The 12,105-nt window shown below is 36.7% G+C and overlaps 1 protein-coding gene across 1 annotated transcript in view; it reads right to left on the minus strand.

Annotated features, from left to right (window-relative positions):
* Positions 1-12,105, minus strand: part of SLX4IP (SLX4 interacting protein) — a gene marked incomplete at both ends in the record, with an annotated part of 39,986 nt that overhangs the window by 5,497 nt on the left and 22,384 nt on the right. The window contains 1 exon segment of the mRNA XM_084283390.1: positions 10,117-10,205. Coding sequence (XP_084139516.1) covers positions 10,117-10,205 — 89 coding nt within the window.

Here is a 12,105-nt window from a genome sequence, read left to right on the forward strand (position 1 = left end):
TTGTCACTAAAACTCAGCAAAGAAGGGCCTGCAGAAATGAAGCTTACAAAGACTTCCTACCCTACCTGTTCATAATATTGACCTCACAGAACCTCCTCTGAAGACCCTTATCCAAAGGGATGCCTGGAAAAAAATAATTCTCTGCTAAGACCTGCACAGAAACATGACTGCTAGGCACAGAATATACTCACTTTAAAGCTTGTCAAATTGAAAATCCGTTCTTTTACTACCTATGCTCTAACTCAAAATCAAAATGAAACTCTCAGAAACATCAAAAAGTGGGGTGACTACCAACTGCAGCTCTCACCAGGACAACCCAGTCTTGCAATAGAGCAGCAAACACCTGCAAAGTAACTATCTATGGATGCGCACTTGTCAAGAATCCTCATAACTCACTATCCTGAAGAATAAAAGCTTTGGCCTTTTCACAAGTCAGCCTGGCAATACTGCTCATACAAACATTTTTTCAGTCGAGGGTTTAGGATGTTGGGCTGAAAGAAAAATTTTCAGATTGAACAATGCCGCCCCCTTCCCTCCTCTGGTTGGGGTTCATATTTTCCAGTTATTTCCTATTACACTAACGGTGGCACATGCTTGTGTACCAATCAAGTAACACTATGGGCTAATTACATTTCATGTCTGGTTAAAAGAAACAAACCACATTGTTCCCGAGCTGCACTTATCAATGTGGCTCAACTTGCTCATCAAACAAACTTAATAGAAAACATCAATGGGTCCAATAAATCATATTTAGTATCAAAGCGCCATATAGCCGTCCCCACTGAGGCCCCATACAGCACACGCAGTGAGACAGCACCTAATGTCAGGCTGAATATAACAGTGCTAATGAAGCAAGGATATAAAGTATTATCCCAGTCACACATAATTGAATAAAATTAGAATCAGTAAAAGAAATGAAACAAATGCTTATTCTTGGGAGCTTTATGTGAGCTTGCATTTGCATGATATTTCTTAATGTCACTTGAGCAGCATCATGAGCTCAATCATATAGGCTAATCTTTAGGTTGCTAATGGGTATAACAGATGACCATCAGATCAGAGAGGTCATACAGGACTCCCTGCACGCTGGTAAATAGAAAGGGGCGACTTAAGCAGGTGGGGAGGCTTGTCAGTGAAGAATGAACAGGTACTATAATCTGATAGAAAACAGACGAGGGCAGGACTTTGGGTCTAGTCTTGTGCCCTATCCTGTCTGAAGAAAAATCTTCCAATTACATCTCATTTCATGACTCCATGACAAATTTTTCAGTGTTTCCAACATAGCAGCTGATCTGTCCTACAGATGCTACTTATGAACGCCTACCCCACTGTAAAACATTCCCAGTCATTTCCCAAGTACAGACAGGAATAGCATTCTCAACCTGAAATACTGTTCCTTGACTGGACTTGCAGAATATTGCTCTACATTTTAAAACGGGCTGTCCTGTTCTGTGTGTCAGAAAGGTGCACGAAAAAACAGCAAGGACGACTTTCCACACTGTACAAGGGTGTACCCATTCACCATCTGAAGCAGGTACTTTTAAGGAATGCTGATGGTTTTGAAATACATTCTTTTGAAAAAGTTGAAACTAAAGAAAATGGCATCTCTCCAGTGTGTAACCTGCTAATAGCATAGCACAGAAAGCAAAATCTAATACCCTGATCAGCCGTCTGCATTACCTACTACCAACATACATTTTGATTCCAGTCTGCAGGTTCTCAACTACAAAGCTTTTGCTCATCAAGAGTCCCTATGGTCTGCACTGTTTAGTCCAAGATTTGGCCCAGTGTCCAAAGGACAAGGTCTGAACCCAAGTTTCTCACTTGATACATCACTCCTAGCAATTCCCCACACTCCAAAGGCATGGTTTAGAGCAAGTGTCTCCTATGAGGAAAATAAATTCCTTCTTGCTGTTCAAGTAGTCTTTTTTTTTTCTTTTTTTTTTTTTTTTTTTGGGGGGGGGAGGGGTGGGAGGGGATGGGTAATGATATTTTGGGTATAGCAGAAATCCCAAACTGTTCTGAATTTGGGAAATTCCAAGTTATCTAGGTTTACATTTGAACATTTGCTGAATAATGGAAAATAATAGAAAAATTCCTGCAATAAAAATAAATAAAAATAAGCTGCAAATGGCATAAAAAAACTGTGATACTATATTAAAAAAAAAAATCAAAGTTACAGGGGCAGCTGTTTAAAACTTGACATGTGTAGTACAGGTAGAAAGAACATTCATAAAGCTTTTTCTAAAGGCACGGAAGGTGCTCCCGAAACAAATGATTTATTTACATACTCAGAAGCACGTGATACACTCTGTGTGTATTTGCTTGAAGGCAAAAAGTGTTAAAATTAATGTTAAGTAATTGAGCTATTAATCATTCTGATTTTATACACTGATGGTAGAAGACTCAGATTCTATCTTCTGAGAGAATGTCCACTGATAAGAAGGAGGAAAAGACAATAGCTTTTCAAAGAAAATAACCTCTTGTAAGGACACTAAAAAAACTTTTTTTTTTTTTTTTTTTTTAAGAAAAACAATGTTTTAAAAACATGCATCTTAAGCCAACCTTTGTAGTCAATTTTAAGGTTTCTGCCTCTATTCATTATGATAACGAACACATACAAAACATGTATATGTTATATATAACACATACTTTAAAGACTTTTTTAATAAAATAAGACAACAGCAATTTTATATGGAGCTCAAACCCATCCCTCAACATACGAAACTATTAGAGAAGGAATCTACTGGTAATCATCACATGAGTATTTGGAAAAGTAAGACTCTTTACAAAAAAAAATCTACACAGAATACACCTTTTTTTTTTTTTTTTTTTTTTTCCCCAAACAACTGTTCTCTTTATACAATTAAAATAGCATTTAAGAACTGTACGATACCTTGGAAAGAATCACATATTCTTGATCTTGTTGGCTATATACAAGCAAAATATGTAACATAGACAGAACCACACAGCCTAGGGAAGAATTACTGTTCAACAACGTAGCTGATGTTTTAGCTTGGTTTCCAGAACAAAACACTCAGTCCCCAGAAGCCCCCAAGATTTCTGAGCTCACACTGTGGTCTGGTCCTTCCAGATAATTTCTAAACCTACAGATCAATCTCATGCAAATACGACAGACTCACCAAGGCCTCAAAGCCAGTCAGCTGTTACATGTTTAAAGAAAAGTGAAAACGAGGGAACAACTTTCCAATTTTTAATGTTTTAAACCCTTATAAATGTCTCCACAGAGGGAAGTTCAGTTGTTGCAGGAGACCAGAGCAGGGACTGGGGTCACTCAGGCGGATGGGGCATAGGAAATATGCCAGGAAATCAGTGGTATGATAGTGAAAGCTGATGACTGGCAGAAGACAAAAGATGACTGAGAATAAATACCAAAGAAAGCTGCTTTGTTAAGTTCCTGCAATGACAGAACAACCTGTTAAGATTTCTGTTAGGGATTAATGATGCAATATGAGGAAATAAAAACAAAATGCATTCTGTACCAAGACATTCATTTCCAAACTCAGTCAGGTTATAGCCACTCTTACAACAAAATAGAAACTTGTACACAATGAGATATGTGCAAAAACGCACATCAGAAATACCTGCATGAGGCTTGGGTGTGAATGACCCAACTGATCTGTACAATTCCACGCAGCTTACCATCATATGCTTCAGCTTACATTTCAGCCAAGCTATAAAATTCCTATTAGCTCTAACAGCTTTATGTCAGAAGTTGAGGAACAAATTGCTCTTTAAAACAACAAAAACAATTAGACATATACTTTGCACAACATGAATATACGGAATTATTATCTAAAGCTGAAGTCAGTTAGATTTTATTCAGTATTAGTTATTAAATCCTCATAGATGCACAGTGACTAAATAAAACCTTTAGCTCGCTGTAGCTTTAAACATTATCAATGCCAGCTTTCCACACTGCACCTTTGTTGGAGGTGCCCATCCTCTCAAAGTTTGCCAGGAGCAAAGAACATAATTCAATGAAAAGTCTAGAATCTGAGCTCAAATCCGCATTAACCACCAGGATAAATTGGGACAGCAAGAGCACGAGGGGAGAGCAAAATGAGGGAGGTGAAAGGATGATGACAGATGATAATATCTTAAATAACCACAAGGCTTTGACAAATGAGCTCTTGTGAGCACTGTTAAGTAGTTACATTTAAATCAACTGGATTACTCTTATAAGAAGCAACTACTAAAATCAGTAAAAGATTACTCAATTTGTCCCTCCTTTTTGAAGATTGCTTCATATGGAAATCATTTTATGTGCTTAATCGTTCATGCTCAAGCTATAGGACCCTCTGTCCTACTACTACCCTTCATCTGTATTTTGCACTGAGGTACATGATGTTCTAATGAAGAGGTATTCAACTTGCTTACTGGCATTAAGACAATTCAAGTGTTATTTTTTATTTAATTTCTTATATACATTCAAATTCTGCCTCCATTTCAGATAAATAATGCTATTGAACAAAGATTTTTAAGCCAGTTCCATGTAGCAGTATCTTGGCCTTTTTCCAGAGATCTTAGTTTATTCAACTCAGCAGCATGCATGAACACTGTAATTGCTCTTTTCAGTAAAGTACTTTGCATTTATCGACAGATGATTTTCATTTACAGTCCCAATGCCCTTTACTCATCTCTGTGAGCGTTTTCTGAAATTCTCCGAAGTCTTCTTGACTAATTGAAATAACCGTGTCGAATTTCATTTCATCATTTGTCCGCTTCTCTGGAATATTAAACAGCTGACAGCTATTATATTTTCGCCATGCAAAAAAATAAATCAGTCAGTTTGTAAGCTATACGAAGAAACCAAGACAAGCTCAGACAAATCTCACTGAGGCAACCTCCAGCACTGCCACCCTCAGGTATCCTCCCTCCCCTTTCGCAGGAGTTTCCTGCCCCCACAGCAGGGCTGGCAGAAGGGAGCGCACACATGCACGCCCAGCTGCTCCTGCTCCCAGTTCACAGCGTTAGCTTAAAACCCAGCAAAGTTTGGTTTGCATGAATCCCTAGGACTGATACGTGGCAAGATGAGGTGCAAGCACACGGACCTTTTGGCAAACTCTGTTATAGGAGTGTTAATCTCCAAGGAGAAAAGGCAGACAGCTGGGAAAAAGGGAATATTTTCAAACTGCCGTAGCTTTCTTCTTTATGATTGAGTAAAAAATGTTAGTATCATTACTTTGTGACGTAAATTCTCTGAAAGAGCAGTCTTACGATACAAGATAATTTAAAGCTACACTGACATTGAAAGGGAAGTTTCATCCCTGCCCAACACATGGTCCAACAGCAGCGTTTATGCAGCCACACGGTGAGAGCCTGGCCACCAAAGCTATCCAGCTGAAAGCTAACCATGCAAAAAACAAACAACCACCAAAAAAAAAAAAAAAAAAAAAAAAAAGAAACAAAACTTGTTTTCAGAGGAATCAGTGAACTACTCCAGCTCTCCACACATGCCAATACTGACAGATGCTAAGGACAAGAATGCAGGGCTCAGAGAAAGGAAGAGAAAGCAGGAGGGACTGCAAGTTTCAGCATCAGCTCAAGCTGAATATGAAGGATGAGAATAAAAAGAAGACAAAATCTGGAAGTGTCAAAAGCAGAAAATCAGAGAAAAGCAAATCTTTAGCTGTTCCACTATGTGGTATGCGGATATTGTTTGTTAGTTTGCATTTTCCCTTCTCTGCCATTTAAAAGAAGCAAATGCCCTTCATACAACTACCAAACTACAGTGTAATGATATTTTCCTCTATATACATTTCCTCTAATAACTAAATAAAAGTTATGTTACATGAAAACAAATGAAAACTTGATTTTATGAAATTTAAAACAGGCTAATGAAACTGAAGAACACAGCAAATATTACAACAAAGGTTAATATTACATGCGTTTTGGATGTTACTTGCAAACAAAGGTAGCTATCAGCAGCTACCTAAAGGGGTGATCTTGCTCTCTTCTTTGTCTCACTTTTTGTGTTGTCATCAGCAACTCTGTGGTTATAGGATGAATTGGTTCAGTAAACGGGTGTGATGGAAAACTGATCCTCCAATTAAAAGAAAAAACAAACAAACAAACAAACAAAAAAAAAAACAACACAGAGACTTCGCAAATATGTCATATTCTGCTAGATCAACTCAAAGAACTAATTCATCTTCTGCAAAGGATCATTTGGTTGGTCCACTGTAACCAGAAAGGAAATGGATACGTAGCTGGAACTGGAGAGAATATGGACTGACTTGTTGGTCGTAACCCATTGCTACAGCAGTTTAACTCTGGTATTATAGATACACACGCAGTTTCATGCCAAGATTAGCACTTTATACACTGCAATTTGCACGACTGTATTTCACAGCATTTCCTTCTTCCCCTACTCAATCTGATATCACTTAAAAGTATTAAGATAGATTCCACATAAAATCATCTTACTAAATTGCAAATTGCTCCTGCCTGAAAAAATGGGTTTCCTTTTCATTCTATGTTCCAACAGTCACACTGTTGCAGCAGTGCATGCTCTAATACTAAGTTTCATGTTAATTACAGCTAAGAGTACATGTTTTCATGAAAGGACCAAAAGCCTCTTCCCAGCATAATCAAAATTCACGCGAATTATGTCGCCTGCACTCTCGTAATACTAGTTTCAATAAAAGAAAATTCTGTAACGTGCACAAAGTATGTCACAATGACAGTTCATAAAATCAGACATGCATGAAGATGATGAAATGGGTTGTTTTTATTTAAAAAGCACAGGGCATACCTCTAGCATTTTTCTTCTTCTACTGTACCTATTTTTTGTTTTATTTTGTTTTGTTTTTAAGAGGAACATTCTGTTTGGAAAACAGTTTTAATTTTTCTATAATTTTCTCTGCAACTTAACAAGGCTCAGTGGAAACTTTAAGATCTTTTTAGTCAAACCAGGATCCCCTACTACCCACTTTCTCTGATTTCATATGAATAATAATTTCAAATTTCCGTCATTAGCTTAACCTCCTTCATGCTTTCCCTATAACTGCTTCCTCTCATAGATTCCAGTATAAAGCTGATGTGGTTATCAATGAATACACCATTGTTAGCACATTTTTAAATGCTCACAAGCCTCCATAAGCCTTCCACCCATTTCCACTGTTTCTTCAGATAACCTATTTCCAATTTTCCATTTTAGCTCTCTACATAATAATCATGAAAATGTCGTCATTTTTACAGAAACGACTAATCTCTCTAGAGCTCTTTTACTTCCTTGGGTTTCCTCTTTTGCCATGTTCCCAAAGCTGTCTTCTTTTTCAAGATAAAACTATTCAAGATTACAAACATAGTTTTGCAAAACAGGAAACAATGGCTTTACGTTTATACTTAGCATTAATCAGCCCAGCTATTCTTCCATCTTTTCCTTAAGACTTCCAATTTGCTTATGTATATTCAATAACTTGCTCTGTTTCTTTAAACAAGATTTCCCCTCTTCCGAAACGATAACTACTGCCTGCAGTCTGTTTCTTAGATATGGCCACAGGAACACCCATTTCTAAACAGATTTTAGAAAATAGAAAATTAAATATCAATAGATTTTCTTTATTTTATTTCAACTGTACTCCTTAGAAGTGCTCTCAAATCTTCAATTAAATTAAACTGCTTTAGCTAATTTGACAGAGACTGCCTAAGCCACCTTTTTCTTGGTCTTACAGGATGCATCGCAGAAGGCTTCAAATTGCTTTTCTCAGCAATTGATGCTAAGGTTTGTGCTTGCGAATATCTCAAAACCAATCTAATTATGAACTTTCCCAAGATGTAGGATATAAGATTTTTTTTTTTTTTAATCTGGCTACAACTCCTGGCACTCTTGATTTAATCACTCTCTATTCCAGGAGAAACAAAATAGCTTAAAAGACAGTGAAAAGATGAAGGACAAAGTGCTGAAGATAGATGAAAAAAGAGTTGCAATAAGTGAAAGAAATACATATCAGGCTGACTTAAAATTGGTTCAAAGTAATTGGAAAGGAAGGCATCGAGCCTGACTTGTCTTGACAGAGCTCAGGAAAGAATGTTTGACCCAAACCATAAAACGTCATAAAAGTAGTTGTAAAACAAAAATGAAAATTGTTAAGCCTTGACTAAGTCAATCGCAATGACAATAAGCAACACTGAAATGTGACAAAGTCTCCATTAACACAGAGTCAACCGCTTTTATAAAACACAGATAGACCCTCAAACCAAGGGTGTAAGCTGATTAAACATTTAAAAGAACTAGAATACAACATTATGAAATGATTCAAACCCAAACAACAGACAGAGGAAAACAAAACATATGCCTCATTTTTAGCCCATGACAGAATACACTGGAGTCTATCAACAGAAAGGTCTTCTGGGTGGTCTTTTGCAGTCTACTTTGGAGTTCAAGCACACTCAGGGCTAAATTGCATAGGGAAAAGCACACACAGTGCAGATCCTTAGTCTTTGCTTCTGGAGTGACAAAAACCTAAAATTATCCCTCAGTGGCAACCAAACACCCTCCCAGTTTGGCAAAGCACTGAACTGTAGTCTAGGACAAACCTGGTATTAACATGCTGTAGAAGTATTGGGTCAACAAAACAGTCTGCAGTGGGTCCTTTAAGTTAGTATGACAAGAGTCAGGATGGTTCTCAGAAACATTTACTGGGAGTGTGTTCCCTTTTTGTTAGTTCTTCAAATCAGCGATAATGGCTTAGGGATAGCTTTATCTTACTCTCTCCTACCAATACGCCGCACTGACCGTGCCAGCCAGTTCTGTGTGCACCTCTTGCATCTGTAAATACAGCAAACTCCCAAGGCTTTATTATTGTTTAGGGTATGATCCCACAGAGATTTTTGTTTGTTCTTTACTGGTTGTTATTTTTAAACACAAAAATGCTTGAAATCCCTTTTTAAACAACTAGGAGTTTCCATAGATCAGATGGATTTTTCAAATAGTCAAGCTGAAGTCCATATTGTTTTATTTTTCATTTACCTTCTTACTACACAGAGTCATGTGAAATAAACTAAGAAAAAAAAGCTTTAATCTGTTATTTTATGGAAAGAAAAACAAAACAAAATACACATACTAAAGGAGAGAACTTGATATCTCATAAGAGCTACTTAAACAAGAAAGAAATAATTATTTCTCACTCAAAACACTAAGACAGGATTTTCTACTTAAAGCATCTAAATAGTTTTTCAAGATGATCCTGAAAAGTAATAACTTTCCAAAACAGCAAAATCCTTCTAAAGTTATATTTTTTTCCATGAAAGAGAAAAACATTTCCTTGTTCCTTCATCTTTTAATGATATTTACCAGTTTAAGAATCAAGATAATATGCATTTAGTATAACAAATACAAATCTGCTTGATATGAAAAAAATACTAAGTACAAGGTTTAGATTTTTATTTTATTATTTTTTTTTTTTAAGATGTCAAGTATATTTTAACATATCTAACAGCAACTAATAAAACATACATAGAACTCAGCATATAATGCTGACTTATTGTGAGCACAGAAGAGACTGCCTGCCATATAGCAGGCCACCTGGGTCAATGTGAACACTCCCGAGACAATCAGCAGTTAACTGCAGCATAAAATTCATAAGCTTTTGACCCTGATAAAGCCTTCAAGATGAAATATTTAAGCAGAATAGTTTATGGTATTTAACTATGCACCAGTGCCTTTTTCTCCATAAATGCTTGGGGATTTTTTTTTTCCCCAACAGGGCTAGCACTGATCCATATGAGTTGTTTTGCAGAACAAGTGCTAGGAAAACATACAAGAAAGCCACTGACACTAGAAACTGACCCATTATAATCTTGGAAAGTAAAGTATTACAAGGACAAAATACAAAGGAAAAAAGAGATCCGTAAAACAAGGTGCCTTATGCAACTCAGAAAATGCTGAGCTTCCAGAAATCCCCATTCTCGTCTGCTTCAGACAGTTACTTCAGAATGTCTTTTTGAATACTCTGGACCAATTGTTAATAGGAGATTTTGGTTCCAAGATAACATTCACAAATACGCAAATAATTACAACTACATATAAACATTCATCTTACCACTGTAAAACAAACCAGAAAAATTACAGAACAGTTTTGTACATACCAATGCACCCTCTTCACATGTCCAAGCATTTGGATTAAATTCAAGTTTACTGACACAAACTACAAATTTGTCTGGAAACACACGTAGCTCTATGCAAAAAAGAATTAAAAAGAAGATTGTAAAAATTAAACTCGTATTCTGACATGCATGCATTTTATTTTTGTAAAGAAAAGATAGTGTAAATGGCGCACTAACTCACTTCATGCCCTCCACTGCTTGCTTATTTCTTTTCAAGATCACATTACTGATTTTTTTTTTTGCTTTTTTAATTCTTACAAATAAAATAAAATCAATAAGTCAGTTTAATTCCCAAGAGAACAGTCACTGCTGCAAATTAGTCCAACCACACCTCTGAACAACTATACTAGACAGAACCAAGAGAAAAAAACACTTCACAATGATTTATTTTGTGCTATTCTGGTGATTAGTCTTTTCATAGCAAAAGCTACAAACTGTGTTTGTAGTACAGCACAACATATTCAATCAGCACTTGATACAAAAACTCAGCGTAAGACCAAGTGTTTCCAACACTGACTACAGTGATTTTGAAGTCACTAAATAAATTAGTTAACTGTTACTGAATTACGTATTTTACTCAAGATCACATGGTTTGTTGTGAACACACCCAAGTTGCTAGTAACAGAGGATTGAAAATGGAAGGGTTCTCAGATTAAAACAGACCAAGCATAGCTTTATTCAACCCCGGGAAACGATACGCAAAGAGGAAAGCTGGATACTTTATTTGACATATCTGGTAATTTCCAGATTAACGCCTTCATATTTTCACCTGAACTTTTTCTCCCTTTCTTTCTTAAGACAATTACTAGATTTTAAAGTTTGCTGTACTTCCAAAACAAATCACAACACCCTATTTTCTGGGACAGGAAGACACAGCATGCAGAAAGATACCCAGGAGGTTGACCTCAGAGATTTTTGTAAAGTATCTCCACATAATAAATGGAGTATACTCAGGATGTACATAATTCACCAGTGTGGGTCATTCATGTGGTCAACTGCCTCTCTAGAAGGCAGTGCTCCTTCACCACCAGCACGTGTCCAATAGTATCCAACTAACCATTCCAAGTGCTTGCCAGCATTGGCTTTGCTAGAGTAATTACTATGAAAGATGGGGGTGTTAAAACTGATTATCTTGTACTTGCCTTTGGTTGAAGAAGTGTACACAGAGACCTCAGATGCATGTTTGTTGGCAAAACTACTTGTTAAGCTACTGTAACTGGATAAAGAGTATGATGAGCCTTTCAGAAATACCGGCTCTATAGGCAAAACTGTTTCCAAGGAAATATTCATCATGTGCCTTATGATCAGACTGCTGTTTCTCTGCTTGTATCCTCAAGATGCGAGAAGCCACCCCCAAAGTTCTCGTATGATGGCTTTCAAACTGACACAGACCACTTCCAAATGAAATGCAAAAGAAAAGCTGGACAACTATTGCAAGGACTGAATTTGCTGTGCATGGTTCCAATAATCATCACTTTGTAAAGCTGACTTTGGATACTGAGACACCATTTACAGTATGCAAGATTCTTTTTCTGTTAGGCCAAATGTCCATTTTTTGTCTGTGAAACTACAGATGTATCTTACCAAAATGAGACATTGGTATCAAATTATTTTGTGAGGCTATTCTTTTGGTAGTTATTGGCAGTGAAACCCAGTAAAATGAAGCTCCTCTCTTGCTAGAAACTTTGTGTAGAAAAAAATTTTGACTGTGGAATCAAAGCCTTTCTTTTTAGCAGCACTAGTACAGCAAGTTCATTCCAGTTAGCAACTTTTATTGTCATACTTTATGACAATCTCACATGCTGGTTAACAAAATGAAAGTATCTTTAGGTACAATGATATTTGATTGACACTTTAAAAAGGCCCGAATTTAATATACAGAAAACAACGCCGTGCTGAGACACTAGTGCACAATCTATTGTTCCAGGAGACAGGGGGAACAAGTTTGATGAAACATTTAAAATAACACTG

Source organism: Netta rufina, assembly GCF_964035555.1.
Source record: "Netta rufina genome assembly, chromosome: 3".
NCBI lineage: Eukaryota > Metazoa > Chordata > Aves > Anseriformes > Anatidae > Netta > Netta rufina.